Source organism: Plectropomus leopardus, chromosome 4, assembly GCF_026936395.1.
Source record: "Plectropomus leopardus strain MGB_pleo_1.0 chromosome 4, ASM2693639v1, whole genome shotgun sequence".
NCBI lineage: Eukaryota > Metazoa > Chordata > Actinopteri > Perciformes > Serranidae > Plectropomus > Plectropomus leopardus.
This window is the reverse complement of record NC_142179.1, coordinates 4,600,015-4,622,498: the sequence shown is the minus strand read 5'-3', so window position 1 is coordinate 4,622,498 and position 22,484 is coordinate 4,600,015. Positions and strand designations below refer to the sequence as shown.

The 22,484-nt window shown below is 40.1% G+C and overlaps 2 protein-coding genes across 2 annotated transcripts in view; one reads left to right on the top strand and one right to left on the bottom strand.

Annotated features, from left to right (window-relative positions):
• Positions 1 to 4,666: 4,666 nt before the first annotated feature.
• Positions 4,667 to 5,959, bottom strand: LOC121963975 (C-C motif chemokine 20-like). The gene is made up of 4 exons (XM_042514209.2): positions 5,786 to 5,959; positions 5,540 to 5,654; positions 5,330 to 5,440; positions 4,667 to 5,192 (listed from the first exon to the last, which is right to left on the bottom strand). The coding sequence occupies exons 1-3, from the start codon at positions 5,844 to 5,846 to the stop codon at positions 5,332 to 5,334; spliced, it is 285 nt and encodes a 94-aa protein (XP_042370143.1). The 5' UTR covers positions 5,847 to 5,959; the 3' UTR covers positions 4,667 to 5,192; positions 5,330 to 5,331.
• A 13,088-nt stretch (positions 5,960 to 19,047) lies between these two features.
• Positions 19,048 to 22,484, top strand: part of wdfy3 (WD repeat and FYVE domain containing 3) — a 137,962-nt gene continuing 134,525 nt past the window's right edge. Inside the window, exon 1 of the mRNA XM_088076349.1 lies at positions 19,048 to 19,252. The gene's annotated coding sequence lies outside the window, so the exon portion shown is untranslated. The remainder of the gene's footprint in view (positions 19,253 to 22,484) is intronic.

Below are 22,484 nucleotides of genomic sequence, written 5' to 3'. Positions count from 1 at the left end.
TTGAGGTGTTGCCTGCGGAGAAAAATCTGGCAGGAATCCTGTCCTTGTCAAGTGTTTTAAGAGCGAGCGTGTCGTTACATATCCACATCCAGGACTGACGGGAAGAAAAAAAAACATGCTTTACCTTCCTTGAGGAGTCATGAGTAATTTTGCCTATAATGATTCTCGTGTTCACATGCCTCTGATCTTGAATGTCAAGGTCAGAGAAATTCAATTATAATGCAGTTTAATTCAAATTACCATTTATGAACTTTTTAAATTTTATTTTCTTCATTTAGTTACACATGAAGTTTGAAATTAAGATTTATTTGTCATTGTCATTATGCACTACCACGTGAAAAAAAAAGATAAAAACAGTGCAAGTCAGTGTGAATCGACAATAAATAGCAGAACAAATAAAGTAGATAAAAGTCCAAGTAAATAATAATCCTAACAAGAAATTATAAGCATCAATAATTAAAACCTATAAAGTGCATCATTGCAGAGACATGAAGGGCCCTTTTAAATTTCCATAAAGTGCACATTGTTTTTATTTTATTTCATTTTTGTCCACTAATGGCACTGCATGTGAGATCCTAGATTGGGACGTATGTTTGCTTTGATTTTAAATGAATTCAAACCTGTTAAAATATTTTTTGTTAACTCTGAGTAGCAAATTCAGCAGTTAACCCCACACTGACATATGACCTAATACAGTGGATTTGGTGAACAAATTAGCACTTACTAAAGGAAGCCAACGCACAAGTGCCAAAAACTGTATTTCCTCTAATGTCCACTTGAGACTGGCTCCAAAACAAAGTGAGTCTCCTTAGACGTCCGTGTTAAAATGTCCAATGTTACAGCAGAAATAAACATGTTTACAGCCTGGAACAAAAGGCAGTTTTGGTCTCCAAAGCTTATTTCAACATTAATAAAGACTGTAAAGGGATGATTTAAACAAATAAATAAATAAATAAATTCCCATTTATATTTAAGGTGTAGAGTTACACATAATTGAGGGCGGGCTGCTTTAGTGACAGGCTGTCTGACGATGGTGTCCTCAGCTTCTCAGCTCCGCACTTTGAGCTAAATATGGTCACATCTGGCTCCAAAAACCCAAAATGGTAACAGCCAAAATGCCAAACTCAAGGCTTCAAAGCCGGAGTCCACAAACTAATGGGTGTTGTTGCAGTTACGTCAATGATTTTACGTTCACATCCCAGCAGACACAGAACAACATTCACTTGTTTCTGATAACCAAATGTCCTTTTAGCTCCTGAGAAGAAAATCTGTCTTTAGCAGCGAAATGCTGTACTACGGTCACCGTAAACTGTAGAAAAAGATATATATTTTACATATTTATATACAGTCTATGACGTTAGCCAGCAAGTTGCCAACTTTGTCTGTGCACTGTTCAGTAGGCAGCCAAAAACAACATGAATGAGAACGAGAGGAGCGGACCAAAAGTTGCAGGCTGCAAAAACCCAAACAGTGCATGAAACTGAAATGAGCTTAAATGCTCCTTTAAGCTTAAGGAAACATCAAAGTTTGGTGTCAGTTCCTGTGGTTTTGTCATTGATTCATTGTTAGTGATAATGAGTGGAGCTGCCTGGATATGAACTTATTCAAACAATCACCGACTCTGGATTAGGTCAAAGTAAATCCTTTATTCACCCATTTAGATTTAAAAACATGCTGTTAACATACATTCTAAAATTACAGTTATTATATTGAGTGTGGTGGAATTGGCAAAGGCGACTTTGGGGGATGCTGAAGTTGCCAGACGCTCAGAGTAATAATCTGAGCCTTTTGGTAGCAAAAACAAGCATTTTTAGTGGAAGTAAACTGATGGTGTGTTTACATCGTAGCCTGTTTTGCTTAAAAAGAAGACCCACAGTAAACCTGCTTCGTGTAAATAAAGTTGTAAATGAATGCTCAGGGAGCTGAGTTGTATTTTTGGGTGGTCTGTGGTGATGTAATGCAGCCCCACATGTTTTTGTGGGAAACTTGTGGGAGACATTAGGAGCCTTGTTCTTTGGCCTTAGAGGGAGAGTTTTTGGCTGAGATCTGAGACGCTGTCCTGTCATGAGGAGGTCAAACGGTTAAATGTAATTGGCGAGACTTCCTGTCAAATGTTGCGATGTCCCAGCGTTCAATGGCGGCCCATTCTTGGAAATGTCAGGAATGAATATCAATTTTTGCTCATTACTCACAATATGCAGATAACCCTAAATACAGAATAAAGTCTTAGATATCAGGCTTCTGTAAATATTTTGTGTCATACAATTATTTTTAAAAAGAAGATTTTTAAAGGTACTATTATTATTATTGTTATTGTAACTTATGATTATTATACAAATGCAAAAAATAAACTTTCAATACATAAAGCAGGCAAAGTTACCCTAATTCTGATCTGAAAAGATGATCATTATCCTGAAAAGAAAAATGCGACTGCATTACTGAGAAAATCAAAACCCCTCATAGAAGAAAAAAATATTATTATTGAAAAAAAATTATTAATTTATATAAATTATAATAATTATAATTATAGTAAATTATAAATTTCAATGCACGTCCCTCAATATAAAGTCCCTCAAATCTTCGTTATTCCTGTAAATAACAAAATCTGGCTGCTGACTCATCTTAAATTATGTTCATATTGTCCATCGTTAAGATGAGAACAGTCTGAAGGAGATTAGAAACTTTTATGGCTTTACTGGTCTTTTAGAGATCAAAATAACTGGTGTTACAGGTTGCAGTCATTGTATGCCCTTTTTAACTTAAACTAAGTGTCAATGTTTTAAGGAGCTTTTGAAGTAAAAACAAATCTGCAGCCTGTTGTACTTCCTGCATGCGGTCTCTGTTTTTAAGACTGTAAACAGGGGCCAGAGTCTCACAGCAGACGACTGTTGCTGTGCAGGGCAATTCCCAAATGGGACGTGTCAGTGGAGACAAGAGCTCGACACTGACGAAAAACACATGCATGAAAAAACACCATGAAGTTAACATCTTAACCACTTCAAAATCACACACGTCACATTGAGGGAAAAAAATCACTGTTTAATTGAGAAATACATTAAAAACAGACCATTTGTTACAGTTTTCAATGGTGCTGGAAAAGAGTAGAAAATTTTGTTATTTTTTTAATTTTTGTTAGCTCCTGGCAGTTTTTCTTCACCTTGGAAACAGCTGACAAAACAATCTCAACTCAAGGTCCCGTTATTCGCCTGTTTCAGGCGTACCGGAGAGTCGTCATCAGCTGATGTAAAACTCAGCATTGTGGAAAGTTAACATGACAAAAACTTTATCTGCTGTTATTGCTGATATTAGACAGTCAAAAGCTCTGAAACAAGCAAGTGATCCGTGAGTTGTTGTTTTTTTTATCTTTTATTTTACCCTAAACATTCAGGCAGCAAAATTCCCACATTTTATTAGTTGATGTATTCGCTACAAGGGTTATCTTTTCACTGATTATGTGTTTATTATATTTTTGTGTCCTCTGGAAACTTCAACTGCAGCATTTATGTATCTCTTTGTTTCCAATGTGGTTTTGGTGCACGCCTTTATTATATATATATATATATATATATATATATATATATATATATATATATATATATATATATATATATATATATATATATATATATATATATATATATTTATATATATATATTATATATTGTGTGTTTTGAATGTTTTTGTGTTAGTATATTCTTTTAATTGCTCATGTGTTATTCATTTTGTAACAGATAAGACAGGCCCAAACCTTGCCTGTTTTTAAATCTCATTTAAAAACTCATTTATTCTCCTTGGCTTTCTCAAACCATGTATGAGAGTTGACAGTTTCTGTAGTCTTTGCCTTGTGGTTTTGCTGCCTTTTTAAATAGCGTGGGTCTTTTTCTTCCCCTCTTGTCCTCTTTTAGGCAAATTTTTATTTATTATTTTTTATCACTATTGTTTTTTTAATTTATTTTAACAATGTACAACACTTTGGTCAACTGTTGTTTTTAAATATGCTTTATAAATAAATTTGGATTGGATTTTCAGTTGTATCTTTTTTATGTAACTGTTAAAGATTTGTTTCCTAAATTGCTGTGTCCATGTTGTTGGATGACAAAATGCAGTTTTAAAAACACTCATGTAGAACTACCTCTCCATACAGATAGTTAAACCCACTATCCATCCAAACCACTAACCATAAGGTGTGGTAAACTTTCAAAAAGTGTGTGTGTGTCCTTCTCCAGTCACGTCCTCTCTCCTTTATTGCCATTTTTGATCCGTCCACCAGGTGCCCTCAGACTTGACTGCTCCGCCCGTCTGCACACCTGCTCCCACTTTCCTCATCAGCCCTGCAGTTCCCTAATACTCCCCGCCCACCTGCTCACCTGCATCTCATTTCCTCGTCAGCGTCTCAGTTCATATCCCGCCAAATTCCTCTCATTCCCCTCCACACTATCAAAGTTGCTACTGCTTTTTTTGCTGTGTATTTTTCCTTTAAAGCTCCTGTTATTCTGTCCCGTTATAATTTAAAACACACTAACATGCTGCTGAAAAAGTGCATGCATCTTTTCAAAATGTCACTGATTTCTAAACAAGATTCGTATGCTTGTTAGAGAAACTCGGTGCAGAGGATGCAGTCATATGTGTGTTTTGATTTTTTTTTAAAAAAGGTGGCAACGAGAGGTTACAAAATAGAATAAAACTTTATTCTGGAAAAACTCTCACTTATAGTTTTGTACACAAATTATCTCAACATTTTGTACAAGTTTTCTGTAAATTCACTGAAATTGTAGAACATGGCCACAAAATATAAACACATCATCAAACATTGACTTTTTTTTTACAGTCTTATTATGAAAACAACAAAGACAGCAGGGTGTCACTGTTAGTTCCACGGTTCGCCCCTTTCGGCAAGTCAAGGCGAATCTTTCTATTTTACTCAGAATACAAAGCAGGAAAAAGAAAAAAAGCCGTTCACAAAACTCACGCTTAACTATGCATGAGAAAACATATACAAAACTGTACATTTAACTTCTGTTTCATCATCATACAGCATATGAAGCGTTGATTCCTCATTGATCTCACAGCTCTGATCGTTTCGAACGGCGTTGATCTTCTTCAGCACGATGTGGCCATTCTGAAAACGATTCTGACATCTAAGTTTAGAGTCAGTCCTTCTTGATCTTCAGTTTCACCACTCCTCGCTACACCTGCAAGGAGGAGGAAGAAAGTGCAGAGATGAGGTGCAGCAAGGTTGAAAAATGGAAACGTTTGCAGAAGCAAAATGGAAAGGTGCATGAACATTTAAGCGTAATATTTGTTTTTAAAGCTCTGCAAGGTAATTTACCTTTATTGAGATTTCAGTTTTTTGTCTTTCAGATACTCGATGTGACCTCTCACCCATGCCTTATGTTTGGGGTGGGAGACGCACAGTGTCCTTTTGTTCTTTGTAAAGAATCTGAAAGAAGAGATGAGAGACAGAGAAGTGAGATTTTAATCTGCAGACTACAACGCTAAAATATAAAATATTTTACAACATTTTGCATTTTTGACTTACGCAGTAGCATCAATCTCACAGCCGTTTCCTGCATCCTGAATGTTGTAGCTAACAATGATTTGGAGCGGCATGGGCTTCTCAGAGATGGTCAGACAGCAGTCCACAGGAATCTCAGCTGCAAGAAGACGCAGAGACAAATTCATCAGTGAGAGAAGACAATGTGCACAGCTTTAAAGTGAAAAAATCACATGCATCTTACAAATGCACTGAAGCATTCTTTGTTAATGCTAAAGCAAAGAATCTTACCTGCTGCAAACCCAACACAGATGACACCCAGCAGGACGAGGACTGCAATGCGAGAGGCCATGTCTCTGTCTCTGTCTCTGTCTCTGTCTCTGTCTCTGTCTCTGTCTCTGCGTAGCTCTGAGCTCAGGTCAGCTGCTTCTGCGAGTCTCTTCAGAGAAGGTGTTCGCTGTGAAGAGGAGAGCTGCTGCAGGTGTATTTATACAGACATTTCCACAGAAAGTGAAAGTGTGATCGATGCTCATTGACTGGAAGTGGGGAAAAAATTTGGCAACAGACTCACACGAGTCCGGCCAATTAGCTCTGCACTCCTCCTCTGTCTTTTGTTCCCTGCCAAAAACCTCCCTACCTGTCTCTCCATACGCTTCCCTGAGGCAGCTCCTTATCAGGGCATTCCTGTTTCATGAGAAATGCCTTCCACGCTTCATACAGTCCATACAAGCATTACAATGAGATAATATATGTGTTATGACAAGCATAAATCAGCAACTACTGTGTGTTTTTTTAATGTTCAATCACGTATTAGCAGCAAAAATTCTGTGCCAACATTAGACCTCATTTAACATTTATACCTCATTATTTTGCAGTTAAATATTCAGTATTTCAGTTATAGATTTCATATCTGTTATCTAAAAATAAAAGGTAACTACACTGAATCACTTAAACACCAGTCAGAGGCCTGTTGGTGCCTAAAGTTTCGTATCTGAGAAGTGTCACAGAGTTGAGAGTGGTGCAATAAACCAACATATCTGATGTTCATTTTTATTCTCAGTAATAATCCCACATTTGTAATCAGTGTGTTGACAGTGTGGTTTGGGGATTTTTCTTGGAATGCAAACCAGCAGCAGCCGCATTTGAGTTTTTCTGAATGTTTATGCGTGTTTGTGCATGCATACGAGTCCTAGATGACAATCCGTTGGATTGTAGGAGTTGTTGAGCAACAGGAGACAAACCTTTCCTGACAGAAGTGCAAGTTATGCCAAGAGTGGTGCAACCGGTAACCAGATGGACTTTTTTAACAGGGGGCTTTGTCTGCTAATTTGGGCAACTTCCTGTCGGTCAGAATCGATACCATTTTATTTAAGGAATAGTTTAACATTTGGGGAATTACATGTATTTGCTTTTTTTTGTAAGAGTGACATGAGACAATTTAAACTTTAAAAGGATACTTTAATGATTTTCAACCAGTTTTGTATCAAAACAATGTGTGTAGTGGTGAACTGTGACAAATGACTAATCAGTGCCTCGATATACCTCCTCCAAAGTCTGAAACGGTAAACAAGGCAGTGCTGACTGATAGCAAATCAAGATTCTGTTACAACGCTGTTTATTTCTCTTTTGATGTCTTATTTCACTGTAATGACAAGAGTTTGTGAACGTGAAGCAGGTGCCATGCTGTTTCCTGTACCGTGAAAACGGAGGCTGAAAAAACGGAGGTCAAACGGTAATACTAAGCAGCGCTGATCAAATATAAACCAAGATTCTGTTATTGAGATGCATATTTCTCACTTCAAATGTTACCGTTTAACTCTAATACTGGACTGTTTGTCACCAGTCAGCTGCTATTGTGTCAAACAGATGAGTTTGAATTACACCACCCGAAAGCTGGAGCATCTGAAGGTAGGGTTACACCGCATGCCAAAGTCCTTTTTCTTGGTTTTCTCTTGTCTTATGGCACCAATTTCAAAAGTATTTTTGTCTTTTTACTGCAGAGTTGGATGAGAAGATGACTGATACTTTTCTGATTAATCAGATGACTACGAGGCTACACCATCAGTTGGTTTAATGTAGCACAAAGACTGGAAATGGGGAAGCAGCTAGTCTGGGATCTGTCCAACAGAAATAAAATGTCTATGTAGGAGCCTTTAAGCTCACCAATAAACACACTATAAGCAAAAAACCAAAGTGTAAAAACACTGTGATGTAGGGGGCTACTACACGCTGGATTATTTAATAATAATAATAATAATAATAAACTTTATTTGTATAGCACCGTTTATACAAGAAATGCAGCTCAGCGTGCTTTTTACAACAGAAATTACATACACCAAATGCCTCACATAAAAAGACACAGAAGACATAAAGACACGATAAAACTTGCTTGTAAAAGTCAGATAAAATAACAATAGAATATATAGAATGCATCTTCACATGGATATAACTTGATAAAACTAGTAAAAATAAGAATAAATATAGAATGAATGCATAACATAAGATGGAAAATAAATTAAATTATAAATTGAGATATATATAGAGATATATTGATAAAAATCAATCTAAAAATGGAATGTATAAAGTGCATTAAATTCAGGAAATACAACATTTTAAAGAGGTGCAGCACTGTGTGAGTGTATTCCTTCAGAAGGTGCAGGAGCCTCCCAGAGTACACACCTTATTTCACTTGCAAGGAAACAAATTAGTGTGTTTCTCAATATGTCAAACTATTCCTTTGACGCACACTGTGGTCTTGTGGTCACCCTCCTTTTCACCACTAATAATGCCGTTTTTGGATTTTTTATGGAAATATTTTTTTACTTCCTTAAATGATTATGACTTTAACGTAATGCTGACCTCCTTTGCTGCACTTTCATATGTCTGTGTTGTCTTTCATGTGTATTTCTTCTGTTCAGGGGGAAGCTGCAGCTGTAAGAAAAAAGGGGAAGTTTAAAGCCTCTTCTGCTTGACTCAAAGACAGAGGAGTTTTTGTTTTATATCGTGGATCAGCATATCGCAATCATTTATCTGGAAAAGTTCTGAGCGAGTGACAAAGTGAGCAACAGAAATCCCCCCTAACCGCTGAACGGTTTCTATTGTAATTTCTGCAGAGAGATGAATTTACACATCCTAAGGTCAAACTACAATCAAGCAATAATACAAAAATCACCTATTGCACCATCAAATCTACACAACTTTAATCCTAATACGCCACACATATACTTCAAATGTAATACAGGCACTCTCTTTCACTGCTTGTGGGAATGAAATATGCCCAAAAATTCGGAGGGAGGTTATTGACATGGTAGAAAGACAAAAAACTGAAAATCCCTTATTGGCCAAAGTTGTACATTGTGGATGTTTATTCGGGTGATTTTACGACCCTGATGAGTGACCGTGTGCTTGTAAGAGATTTGTGTCTCTTACAAGCTAAGAGAACAATAACTATAGGAGGGAAAGATTTAACAAACCAAATATAAAGCAGAATATTAAGGATTTATCAACCTGTGCTGCTTTGGAAAAACATAAATTACACATTATATTGAATGAAATCAAATAATTAGTTTGTTTTATCAAACATATATTTCAAAAGAAAACTGGCAGTTTTCAACCTTTAGTTATGGACTTTTTAAAACTAAATTTTGATAAAGACCAATAAAACCAAAGACGGGAATGGAGTTGGGGCAATTGGAAAATAAGATCATAAAGTGTTGTGGCCCATGTAATCCAATTACAGTAAAAACATCTGTTTTTACCTCTGTTTTCTTTTTATGTTTTTCTTTTATGTTTTATGTTTTTTAATTGCTGCTGATTTTAATTTGTTTTGTTTCGTTTTGGTTTGCCTTTTCATTTTATGGTATACCATATTTGCTCCCAAGACTATTTTATTCATATATAATATCTATTATAATAGACCCCCCCAATAAAGAGGTTGTTAAAAAATAAATTAATACAATAAAACTGGCAGAAACACTTCTTGGCTGGAATAAAATGTTGGGACTTTACCATGTGTCAAGATCAAGTAAAACATGGATTGCATGACAGCGTTAAGTCCTTATTAAAACATCTTTCCCTCATTACCCCACTCGCATTTCTCACAACCGAAATTGCATCAGGATAAATTTAATCCAGACGTAGCTGCAGAGTTTTAGGCCTCTCGTGAATCCAGCAGCCATGTTAAGCTGGTTTGACTTTAAAGTTATTGGAGTGAAACGATGTGAAACTGGATGTTTCTGAGCAAAACTAAGGTTGGGTCGAAGAACATTGACTAACTTTAATTCTAATTCTGATCTGCTGTCTTGTTTATTTCTTTTGGCTATGTTTCTTATAAAACAGTTTAGATATAAACAAAAAAAACAAGTTGCGTTTCTGTTTCAGCTAAGTTTCACAGACGATTCTGGTCGATGACTGGCTGAGAGCCACAGTTTGGACTTTCAACATGACAGTTTTGTCATGTTGAAAGTTTTTGTAGGATTTTTAGTTTTTGTAGGATTAAGGAAACACTTGTGTACACATTACTGTAAGCGGCATTCCCGCAGCGTCAATAGCAGACGCAGGAGGATATTTGGAGCGTGAAGTGTAGACGTGGAAGTCCATTGCAAAGCGGCAATATATGATGACCTGGGATGAGAACGTGTTTTTTGTTCAGCTGAACACAACACAGGCGCTACTCGGCTCTGTATAAAAGATGTTTATACCAGAAAATAAGGCCAGGAGGATCATTAAAGATCCAAACCACTTGGATAACTGCCCCCGCTGAGATCAGGATCACATCAGATCAGCTCTGACAGACTCTGAAGAGCGTCAAGACCCTACCTATAACACACTCCAAATCCCCATAGACGTATATTCATTATTATTACACTATTGAAACAGACAGAAAAGCATTTCCCCGGAAATCATATTCTTATGATGTCGTGTAGCAAATACATGATTGGTTGTTTGGTGCTGGTCATTAAGTGAACAGCAGGTTTTATCAGAGCTTTTTGCTGAAAATAGGAGCTGCTGCTGCAGCTGGAAACAGAGCTGATAAGAGCTCAAATGCAAATAAAATAAGACCAAAACAATAAGTGAAAAAAAAAGATAAAAAACTGCATTTATCTCCAGTGTTGATTTGGGTTTTTTTTTTCTTATGATATCAGATATAAGTGGAGCTATTTGTCTTCAATAAAAATGAAACTTCTATGTCTAACTTCAAAAATGTGTTCACAGTATTCTTTATTGTGGCCTGATCCATGGAAGCATTCACCGCTCACACACCCCGAGGACAACCACCTCTTCTTTTGGCAAAGACAAGCCTCCATGAATAAAGTCTCACACTGGAGAAAATGCAGGAGTGGGAGTGTAAACATGTCTGGTGAACCACGTGATTTTCAGGAAACAGGGACAGACTTCAAATCAAGAGTAAGATTCAGTTCAAGTGCCCCTACAGCAGATCTGGGAAAAAAGGGAAGCAGATGAGAAAAAATGCATGGTGTGCAGACGGGAAAACGGAGCCCTGAGGCTGTTGTAAATACTAACCCAGCCATTTGACAAGAAATCAAAACTCAGCTCAGATGATTTCTAACAGTCCTGTTGCAGAGCTGAGAGTATAACGGTGTAACTGCAGCTGTGATTATGTTTGTACGTGCAGATATGGTTTATATGTGTTTAAGTATTGTTTAAGAGCTGCACCTGCACATCCATGCAGAGCTGTATGTGCAAAAAAATAGCTGGAAACGATGCACTTGCAGAGGAGGGCAGCATAGTGGTGTTAGCACTGTAGCTTCACAGCAAATGGGTCCAAGGTTTTGGAGTTTTCATGTTCTCCACATGTCAGCGTGGGTTTTCTCCAGGTTCTCCAGTTTCCTCCAACAGTCCAAAGACATGCAGGTGACTTTAAAATGACCCATCCATCCATCCATCCATTTTCTTCCGCTTATCCGGGGTCGGGTCGCGGGGGCAGCAGCCTAAGCAGGGAAACCCAGACTTCCCTCTCCCGCCACTTCATCCAGTTTCTTCCTGGGGACCTCGAGATGCTTCCCAGGCCAGCTGAGAGACGAACTTCTCCAGCGTGTCCTGGTCTTCCCTGGGCCTCCCTACCGTGGACGTGCTCCTGAACACCTCACCAGGAGGCGCCCTGAGGCATCCTAATTAGATGCCCGGCCACCTCATCTGGCTCTTCAATGCGGAGGAGCAGCGGTTTACCTCGAAGCTCCTCCCGGATGACCGAAGCTTCTCACCCCATCCCTAAGGGAGAGCCCAGCCACCCTACGGAGGAAACTCATTTCGCTGCTTGTACCTCGCGATCTAGTTCTTTCGGTCACTACCCAAAGCTCGCGGACTATAGAGGGTAGGAACGAAGATCGACTGGTAAATCGAGAGCTTTGCCTTTCGCTCAGCTCCTTTCACCAGACAGACCGGTGCAGAGTCCGATTACTGCAGACGCCGCACCGATCCGCCTGTCGTTCTCCCGTTCCATCCTTCCCTCACTCGTGAACAAGACCCCGAGGTACTTAAACTCCTCCACTTGGGGCAGGACTTCATCCCCGATCCGGAGGGGGCACGCCACCCTTTTCCGGCTGAGAACCATGGTCTCGGATTTGGAGGTGCTGATTTTCATTCCAGCCGCTCACACTGCCGCGTAACCGATCCAGTGAGAGCTGAAGGTCGCGTCTGATGAAGCCAACAGGACCACATCATCTGCAAAGAGCAGAGACCTAATCCTGAGGTCACCAAACCGACCCCTCAACACTTGGTTGCTTAGAAATTCTGTCCATAAAAGCAAGTGAACAGAATCGGTGACAAAGGGCAGCCCTGGCGGAGTCCAACCTCACCGAAACGAAGTTCGACTTTTATTGCCGGTAATGCGGACTAAGGTTCCTGCACTGGTCATACAGGGAACGGACAGCCCGTATCAGGGAGTCCGAACCCCATATTCCCGGAGAACTCCCCCACAGGACTCCCTGAGGGACACGGGTCGAATGTTTTCTCCAAGTCCACAAAGCACATGTGGACTGGTTGGGCAAACTCCAAGCACCTCAAGGATCCTGCCAAGGGTCCAGAGCTGGTCCACAGTTCCACGACCGGGCGAAAACCAGATTGCTCCTCCTGAACTGGGTTCACTATCCGGGCGGACCTCCTCTCTAGTACCCCGAATAGACCTTACTAGGGAGGCTGAGGAGTGATCCCCTGTAGTTGAACACACCGTCCCCCTTCTGAAAAGAGGGACCACCACCCCAGTCTGCCAGTCCAAGGGCACTGCCCTCGATGTCCACGCACGTTGCAGAGTCGTGTCAGCCACGACAGCCCCACAACATCCAGGCCTTGAGGAACTCTGGGCGGACCTCGCCCACCCCCGGGGCCCTGCCACCGAGGAGAGCTTTTTGACCACCTTCTGCAACTCAGCCCCAGAGATAGAGGAGCCCACCCCGGTCCCCAGGCCCTGCTTCCCCAACGGAAGGCGGTCGGTGGGATTGAGGAGGTTCAAGTATTCCTTCCACCGATCCATTAACGCCCCAGTCGAAGTCAGGTCAGCAGTGCCCCGTCGCCACCATACACAGTGTGTTGACGGAGCACTGCTTCCTCCTCCTGAGACGCCGGATGGTGGTCCAGAACCTCTTCGAAGCCGTCCGGAAGTTTTCCATGGCCTCGCCAACTCCTCCCATGCCCGAGCTTCGGCGACCGCCGCCGCAGACTCCGCTTGGCCTGTCGGTACTCTGTTCGTTGCCTCCGGAGTCCCACAGGCCAAGAAGGGTCTGATAGGACTCTTCTTCAGCTTGACGGGCACCCCTTACGGGTTCGTGTTGCCGCCCGACAGGCACCAACCACCCACGGCCACAGCACCGGGTCGCCGCCTCAGCAATGGAGGCACGGAACACGCCCACTCGACTCAATGTCCCCAGCCTCCCGGGACATGGTCGAAGCTCTTCCGGAGGTGGGAGTTGAAGCTCCTTCTGACGGAGACTTGCCAGACGTTCCCAGCAGACCTCACTATGCGCTTGGGTCTGCCAGGTCTGACCGCGCCCTCCCCACCATCGAGCCAACTTCACCACCAGATGGTGATCGGTTGATAGCCCCTCTCTTCACCCGAAAGTGTTCAAGACATACGGCCGCAAGTCCAACGACACGACTACAAAGTCGACATCATTGAACCGCGGCCTAGGGTGTCCTGGATGCCAAGTGCGCATATGGACACCCTTATGTTGAACATGGTGTTCGCGCAGGGACAATCCGTGGCGAGCACAGAAGTCCAACAACAAAACACCACTCAGGTTCAGATCTGGGGGCCATTCTCCCGATCACGCCTCCAGGTCTCACTGTCGCTGCCAACGTGAGCGCTGAAGTCCCCAGCAGAACGAGGGAGTCCCCAGTGAAGGAGCACTCTCCAGCACCCCCTCTATGACTCCAAAAGGGTGGATACTCTGAACTGCTGTTTGGACCATAGGCACAAACAACAGTCAGGATCCGCCCCCAACCCGAAGGCGGAGGGAGGCTACCTCTCATTCACCGGCGAACTCCACTGCAGGCACCGAGCCGGGGGCACAAGTGGGCATTGCCACCCCTGCCCGGGCGCCTCACCAGTGGCAACTCCAGAGTGGAAGAGAGTCCATCCCTCTCAAGAAGACTGGTTCCGAGCCAAGCCATGCTGCCGAGGTGAGGCCGACCATATCTAGTCGGAACTTCTCAACCTCAAGACCAGCTCAGGCTCCTTCCCCACCAGAGAGGTGACATTCCACGTCCCCAGAGCTAGCTTCTGCAGCCGAGGATCGGACCGCCAAGGTCCCCGCCTTCGGCTGCCGTCCAGCTCACATTGCACCCGACCCCTACGGCCCCTCCTATGAGTGGTGAGCCCACGGGAAGGAGGTCACATGTTACCTCTTCGGAAAGCTGTGTGCCCGGCCGGGCCCCTATGGGGTAAAGGCCCGCCACCAGGCGCCGCCGGTGCCCCACCCCAGGCCTGGCTCCAGGGGGCCCGTGACCAAGGTCCCGGGCGAGGGGAACTCTGGACCATCGGTTGATGTCATCATAGGGGTCTTGTGAGCTACGCTTGTCTGGTCCCTCCCCAGGACCTGTTTGCTATGGTGACCTCTACCAGGGGCATGAAGCCCCCGACAACTGAGCTCCTAGGATCACTGGGACACGCAAACCCCTCCACCACGATAAGGTGGTAAAATGACCATTGGTGTGAATATGATGAATGGTTGTCTGTCTCTATGTGTCAGCCCTGTGATAGTCTGGCGACTTGTCCAGGGTGTACTCCGCCTCTCGATCAATGACAGCTGGGATTGACTCCTGCCCCCCAGTGACCTTTAAGAGGTTTAAGCGGCTAAGGAATGAATGACTACTTGCAGAATAACTGTAGTCGTACTCTGATGCATTCACTTTGCCAATCCAGATGCTCTTGGACAGTGGACCTTGACATGTTTGATTCATAGGCTATACATATAGAAATATACACACACACACACACACACACACACACACACACACACACAGTCTGTGTGTGTGTGTGTGTTGAACTATTCCTTAAATAAAAGGCAGTCTGCATCTACCAAACAGAAACTCTTCACGCTTCACTTTTTTTGTGAAAACGGAAGTGTATTTTGAAAAGACACGATGCATTTAAGCGGTGTATACTGACAGTGTCTCATAATGTCAACAGCAGACACAGGAGGATTCCTAGTACATAATATGTTGACGTAACAAAGCGTCGATATTGACAAGTTGGGATGCTTCAAAAGGCAAATGAAAGACAGGTATCAATCTTGTCATTAAACTTTGGGCAAAGAAGCAACCTAATTTTTCTGAATTTCTTATAGTGTCAGTCAGCCGCTCGTGCCAAACTGAATAATGATTCATGAACTGGTCAACAAAAGAAATCAGAGAAGTTTTAAGGTCTGTCTCGCTCATCATACAGGAATGTAGCCTTCAGGAATTTTTTTTACAGACTGTGAAAGACACAACAACAAGTTATATCTGCATGAAAAGTGAACATCATGCAGGATGCACTTCTTCTGGGATGAGGCAGACCTGCTGGGCACACTCAGAGTGAAAGTAGATAAAATCGAGTTATGCTTCTGTGAAACTCGACTATTTCTGGCGTGTGATCAGAGAAGAAGAATTGAAGAACTGTAATGGATGAATGTGTGACACCAAAAAGACAACAATACAAATCTCCATTTAAAAACAAACAATCTATTCCAAAATGCAACACCTCACACGTGACATTTCTCTTTTTTTTGAGTTTGTGTTAGTTTTGTTGTGATGAAATGAAACTCTTTATTTCTCTGTTTCTGTGCAATCCACTTTGTCCGATGTGTTTTGGACTCTTTTCACGCTCAGTGAGTCACTGCTGTGGAGGAAGTGACCTCCTCTCGTAGCAGTTAACCTTCACTACTGTAGTCTGCTGATGAGAAATCCACGATGCTGCACCCTGCATTTAAACACACACAAATCATTTTTTATTATGGCCATTAGCACATGAATGACAAGTTTCAGCAGTAACATCTCTATAGAGTGCCGTGCAAACAGCAAAAGTTTCGTTTTCTCTCATTGTTTATCAAAGCTGCACACTTACTGTAAGCTTCATGTTGGGGCTCGTTTTGGAAGTTTGAAATGAGGCCAATAGGAATCGTTGACTGGCGCATTGTTGTGTCCTTTTTGTGTTTACACAATTATCCCCGGGGTGGGTAATTTCCACAAACGGCCACCTTAACATTGGTTAGTTTGTGATTCATGTGTTTCCACCTGCTGTCCTCGACGTGTGGTCACATAAAACACACATTTTTAAAGCTAGTGCATGTCTTTCTTTAACTGGTTAACCTTTGTGCATTTCTTCCTTGGCACGATTTGCAGAGGTCAAAGCTGTGAGTAGTATGTGATTTTGAAGAGAAATTATTTTTAATACTTCCCCTGGATGACGCCAAAGTTAAACCTTTTTAAATGTTGCTCATAAGGTCTTCACATTACTATATTTCGATGTAACGAAAGCTTTAAATACACCCAGAAATATACTGTTGACACAATATTTAAGTCACTTAGATGTCTGCAAAAAGTTTGAGAATGAACTCATTTCAGTTTTAACTTTTGTAGATGTTTTTCAACATGCACCTTATTATTAGCGAGTTTTTATATTTTGCACCTTACTGTTACCTAGTTTTGTATTTTATATTTAGATATTTTTTGCCTTACTGTGACCTACTTCTTATGTTTTAAACAATACTGTTAGCTTTTCTCATATTTTAAATATAATATTTATTTTGAACCTTGGTGTGACCTAGTTCTTATATTTTAAACCTTACTGTTATCTAGTTTATATTTAATTTATATATGCACTTTATGTAATTTAATATAATTTGACCAGACAAACTATGGAGGTTGAAGCTAGCTATTACTGTTTTTTTTAGATAGCTACAGGCATTTTGTTAGAGTTTCATTGGGGTCCATTGTAACCATGTGCACTACTGCCCAGCCAAACCTTATTTTCATATTTTTCGTCTTCATGCATAGAAAGTGAGAAATCTTAATATAAGGCAGACTCTATTTCTTTTCATCAAGGGAGGACCCAGGACTGAGCAACAATGAATGAACTCCATCCCCAACCGCCAAAATAAGGCAGCTTTTCAGGTCTGACATGTACTGACATCTTTGATTATTGAGTAATAATGGTATCTCTCACGATGGAAACTTTCCAGACCTGAACCATAAATCAACACAATAGATTTAACTTTTGATTATAGGTGTCAGTTCACAGAAGACGACAAAAGGTCCAACTGACAAGAGTCACAAATTCTGCAAATTCTGGTATGGTACCAGACTGTGTAACCTTAGTTTATCATCAAAAGACCAGGAAGACCAGGACCAGTTACAAGGTACCTAGAAACAGTTTACTTTTGAAGAAAGAAATCTCAAAACTACTCAGGTATGAAAGTATCACTTTCAGTGCCTGAGGCTGCTGAGGTTTGTGGTTTACATCACTCTGCAAACCAAACCGCCCACAAGGCGGCTTTGATTGGATGTGAGTTTTCATGCTCAGATGGTAACTGCTGTCACCTGGTGCCTCATATCTGATATTACAATGTTAATGTGTCAAATGCATCAGTGAAATGATTGACATCTCTGCTGTGAGTGACAAATTTAAAATCAACCCCAGTGCGTCATTGCAAAGAATTGACAGAGTCACAGCTTCACCCAACACTTCAGAAACCAACAATACTTAATATTTACGTAAAAAAAAAAAGGTTGAAATGATTGTGCAGTGTCTTAGTCCCTAGAAAAACTATAATATTGACTATCCAAAACAATAAAAATATAAAATAGGTCAAACAAAATGTACATGAATAGAAGAAAAAGTGATTCTTCAAATTAAACTTGACCCAGTCTCCAGCAAGTACATATATATACATATATTGGTATAATAGTATAGTAATAGACAAGAAACACAAAACAGAAAATTGACAATAAAAGACAAAAATTTGTTTAAAATAGACTGCAGAAAATAAAGTCGATTTAGTTTAATAAAAATATAACTGCAGTATAATCAAAATACTACAAATGCATCGTATCAAAACATCTCTATAAAATTAAATTGGGTTTTGCAAAGTTTTTAGAAAAGCAATTTGATCTAAAAAAAAAGTCAGCTGTGCTTTTTGATTGATTGATTGAAATCTTTTTTTCAAACATGTAAACATGTAAAAGACTAAGTAAACATCATCAACAACAAAAGAGAAAAATAAATAATAAATAATATAAATATCAACAACATACCAAAAAACCCCAAACAAACAAAACAACAAAATAATAATGATAATAATGATGCACTTGGCAGTTTTGAGTTCACATGTCCGAAAAGGAGTGGGCTGAAATAAAAAATTTATTTAATCCCACCGCTTCTTCACAAGACGATATATAAATTAATTAATTATCCAGCTTCCTTATTGACATACTCTCATATGAATTATTACTTAAACTAATCAAAATTAGTTATCAATTCTATATGTCTTATAAAATATAAATTTACTACTTATAGAGCAGAAAAGAAGGGAAAAAAACAACAACAACAAAAGAAAACCAGCCAACAAAACCCCCAAAAACCCAATTCGAATAGACGTAAACCAAAGAAGAAAAGAAAAGATAAACTAAATAAAAACAAAGTAAACACCCAGTTATGGTCAATCACATTCATCCCTGTACCTCGTGAAAATCAAATATTTATACACCTTTTAAAAATAATACTAATGGTAACAATGTCTGTTAAAGGGAGATGGTCAGAGTGATCAAAAAATATCAAAGTAAAAAAATATTTCATACCTCTATACAAGGAGAGCCAGAAAATGAAAAAAAGTAAAATAATTTAAAAAAAGAATATAAAGAAATACAAATTTAGATGTGATAATAATAGTAACATATATATACATATTTATTATTATAATTATTATAATTATTATTATTTTTTTTTGGTAAATGAAGTGTCTTCTTCCATGCATCCAACAGATGTCAGGTTTGTCTCGGAGATGCGGTCTCGCTCCGCACCGGGAGGAGGATCCGAGGATGCTGTTTTGGAGCAAAATCAGCGCCGGGACTTGGCTGCTGCTGGGACGAGCTGCGATATTTGGACATAGAAAGATGGCTACCAGAAGGAAGGGGAGGAAGCAGTGACCACTTTGGGTGTAAAGCATCGTTCGTGACATATGGATATGCAAGGAGGGCCCCACGTAACTGAGATATTGGGGGGCTATCACCGACTTTCTAGCCGAAGGATTCCGCTGCTTACTGGTGAGTTGGATGGCGGATACACGACAGACACACTGGTCTCTGGAGCGGCTAGTTAGCACTGCGCTGCTAGCCGCCTAGCATGCTAACACACACAGGAATGTCCATCTCGACTCAACGGTTAGTTTTTACCCACAGCGGCGCTAAAGCTAACGTTAGCATGTCAGCAGCAACGTCCGGAAACAAACACCGTATCCAGGTTCAATATTGAAACACAAAAACACTTGTGTATTTGTTGTGTATTTATTGAAGGCCAGCGTCACCCTTTAGCTTGACAGTTGTCGTTCAGATGCTGAAGGCTAGTGCGATCAGCTGGTCGCTAGCTAACTGACGGTGTAAGCTAACTGGCAGTATTTCGGTTAATATTACAGGTTTGCTGCTGTGTTGTGTTTTCAGTCAGAGTCCTCGCACTTAAATGCATTTGAATAAAACAGTCACTGGAAAACACACAAGGACGCAGACTGGTGTGGGTTTGCGTTTATAGTTTGTGGCTGGATTTATTACTCAACATTATATGACAGGCTAAGCTGGGTTGTTGTGATGTTGTGACTGACCGGTAATAGCCAAAATCTGCTGCTATCAAAGTCGCAATGACTGGCATATTTAGTGCTATTACATGGGCCTTATGTTGTGTAACTTGAAGTCACCTGTGCTGTGTGGCCACTGACCAGCGCATTGCTCCAGGTTACATGCTTGGCTGCCTGTACTGAAGCAGGGATTCTCAACTTAAGGCCCGTGGGCCACATCTGGCCCCTGTTAGGATGCCACCCCGAGCATTTTCTAATTCACAATTTAAGTGTAGTGATTAACACTGGGACTTGTTTTTGTACTTTAAGTGTACATAAGGTGCCAGAGTGCACAAAACAGCATCAAAATAGAGTTTGTTTATTGAAAAAGAAATGTCAGTGGAGGATCCCTGGCACCCCTCAGCAGACGTCCAAACTAAGCCACTAATGTCCCAAAATCTTAGAAACATCTTGAAATCCCAGAATTGTCCTGAAATCAGCAAAATCCCATGAATTGTTAGAAATATCTTAAAACCCTAGAGATATGCTGAAATTGGCAAAATGTCCTAAAATCCTGGAAAAGTTCCAAAGTCTGATGAAATGTCCTAAAATCCTAGAAAGATCTTGAAATCAGAGAAATTTCCTAAATTTGAGAAATGTTCTAAAATCCTGGAAATATCTCAAAATCCAAAAAATGTCTTAAATCATAGAAACGTCCTAAAATCTGAGAAATGACCTTTAGTCCTAGATTTGTCCTAAAATCCTAGAAACATCCTGAAAACAGAGAAACGTCCTTAAATTTGGCAAATGTACAAAATTCTGGAAATGTCCCAAAATCCAAAAAAAAAGTCTTAAAATTCTAGAAACGTCCTAAAATCTGGGAAATGTCCTTTAATCCTAGATTTGCCCTAAAATCCTAGAAACATCCTGAAATCCGAGAAATGTCCTTAAATCTGAGAAATGTCCTAAATTCGATAAATGTCCCTAAAATCGAGAAATGTCCTAAAGTCCTGGAAACATCCCAAAATCCAAAAAATGTCTTAAAATCCTAAAAACGTCCTTAAATCTGAGAAATATCCTTTAATCCAAAACCTGTCCTAAAACATTCTGAAATCCGAGCAGTGTCCTAAAATTCGAGAAATGACCTAAATTCAAGAAACATCCTAAAATCCAAGCAATGTCCTAAAATCCCAGCAATGTCCTACAATCCTAAAAATGTCCTACAATCCTAGAAATGTCACTTAAGTCCTAGAAATGTCCTCAAATCCTACAAACATCCCTAAAATCTTAGAAACATGTATGGGGCCACTGCGGCCCCTGGTCTCCTGTCATTTTGCAAAAGTGTCCCTTAAGTAAGTTAAGCAAAGCAGGTTAAGTGTCCCTGCTGTTGGGTCACAGAACCACCCAGCAGCAGCTCAGTCTGGCTCGCAGGCTGAAGCTAAATAGATGATGCAACTAATGTTAACACAAACTTGTGTCGTGCTCTTGCAGTGTTTACTCCGTTTCCATGCAATTGTGTTTTACACGCTTAGTTTACAGAAAAGTATGTAGGAAGATTATTGAAGTAATACTGTGAGGGAATACTTCATGTTTCCGTCATTTGTGCAATTGTTGCTGTTGCCTCGCTCCATGTTGTTGCTCCACGATGTAATAACTGCTATGGACCGAAGGAATTGCATCATAAACAGCAGACTATATAGATCATCTACTCAGAAGACTGTGGACTTAATCAGCTGCAGCTGACCCTGAGATGTGTTATCTACATTTAGTATCAGGTAGTTTATTTGGGTCTGACATCCTTATCATTTCCAATTACCTTAATAATTAACTCTGGCATTGTTAATTTGCATCCTTTTCAGTCACACTTGATAGCAATGTCATAGATGTTTCATGCAGCTCAATTTATTATCCCGGTTGTCTCGTTCTTTCTAAGGTTTCACCTGACAAAAACAACATCATGCCCACTCACAACTCTTTGTAACAGGTGTACAAATCTGGACCCTTTGACCCTCAAAGAATATAATGATTTGTTTAGTAATTTCCTTTCCTGTTTAAAAACAAGGTCTCAGTGCAGAATTTGAATAATTTGAGCTTTTTGCACTTGACCAAAATCTACTGCAGGGCTACTGCATAGTATAAACCTCATGCTGTTCTGTCTGACCTGAAGAATAGAAATAAAAGCAATATAAGTGGACAAGCAGGTAATTAAAACAGCACAGTGACTACAGGCAATCAGCATACGTACGAAATATGTAAGATATACTGATAATAGTAATAATACTATTAATAATAATAATAATAACTTTATTTATATAGCACCTTTAAAAACAGAGTTTACAGAGTCCTTTGACAACAAGGGTTTCTTTCAGAGGCAACATAACTATAAGAGCCAAACAATAATGCCGAACAAAGGCAAGACAAAATTTAAAGTAGAATTAAAAGGATCTGCGGCAAAAACATATTAGAAAAAAAGACAGATGATAATGGGCAGTAGAGATGACTAAGAAATAAATAACTAAAAAGTAATTGTTGAACATAAATGACAGTTTCAAGAAGTTTTAAATAGTAATTTAGAAATATATATTTCTGTAAATATTAGATGCAACATAAAGTATTGGTAGCAGCAGATACCGTGCTTCGAAACCATTGGTGTGTCCAACCTGGATTTTAGCTAAATTTAATAACGCTGTTTTATTGGATGGGAGATAAAAACTTAAGCCAGTTTGACG

Bases quoted from the DNA above. Each gene is read 5' to 3' on its own strand.
- LOC121963975 (XM_042514209.2), bottom strand. From the start codon at position 5,846: ATGGCCTCTCGCATTGCAGTCCTCGTCCTGCTGGGTGTCATCTGTGTT. The intron at 5,655-5,785 runs GTAAGATTCTTT...GTCTTCTTGCAG, and splicing joins CTGTGTTGGGTTTGCAGCAG to CTGAGATTCCTGTGGACTGC. The intron at 5,441-5,539 runs GTAAGTCAAAAA...CTCTTCTTTCAG, and splicing joins TGTGAGATTGATGCTACTGC to ATTCTTTACAAAGAACAAAA.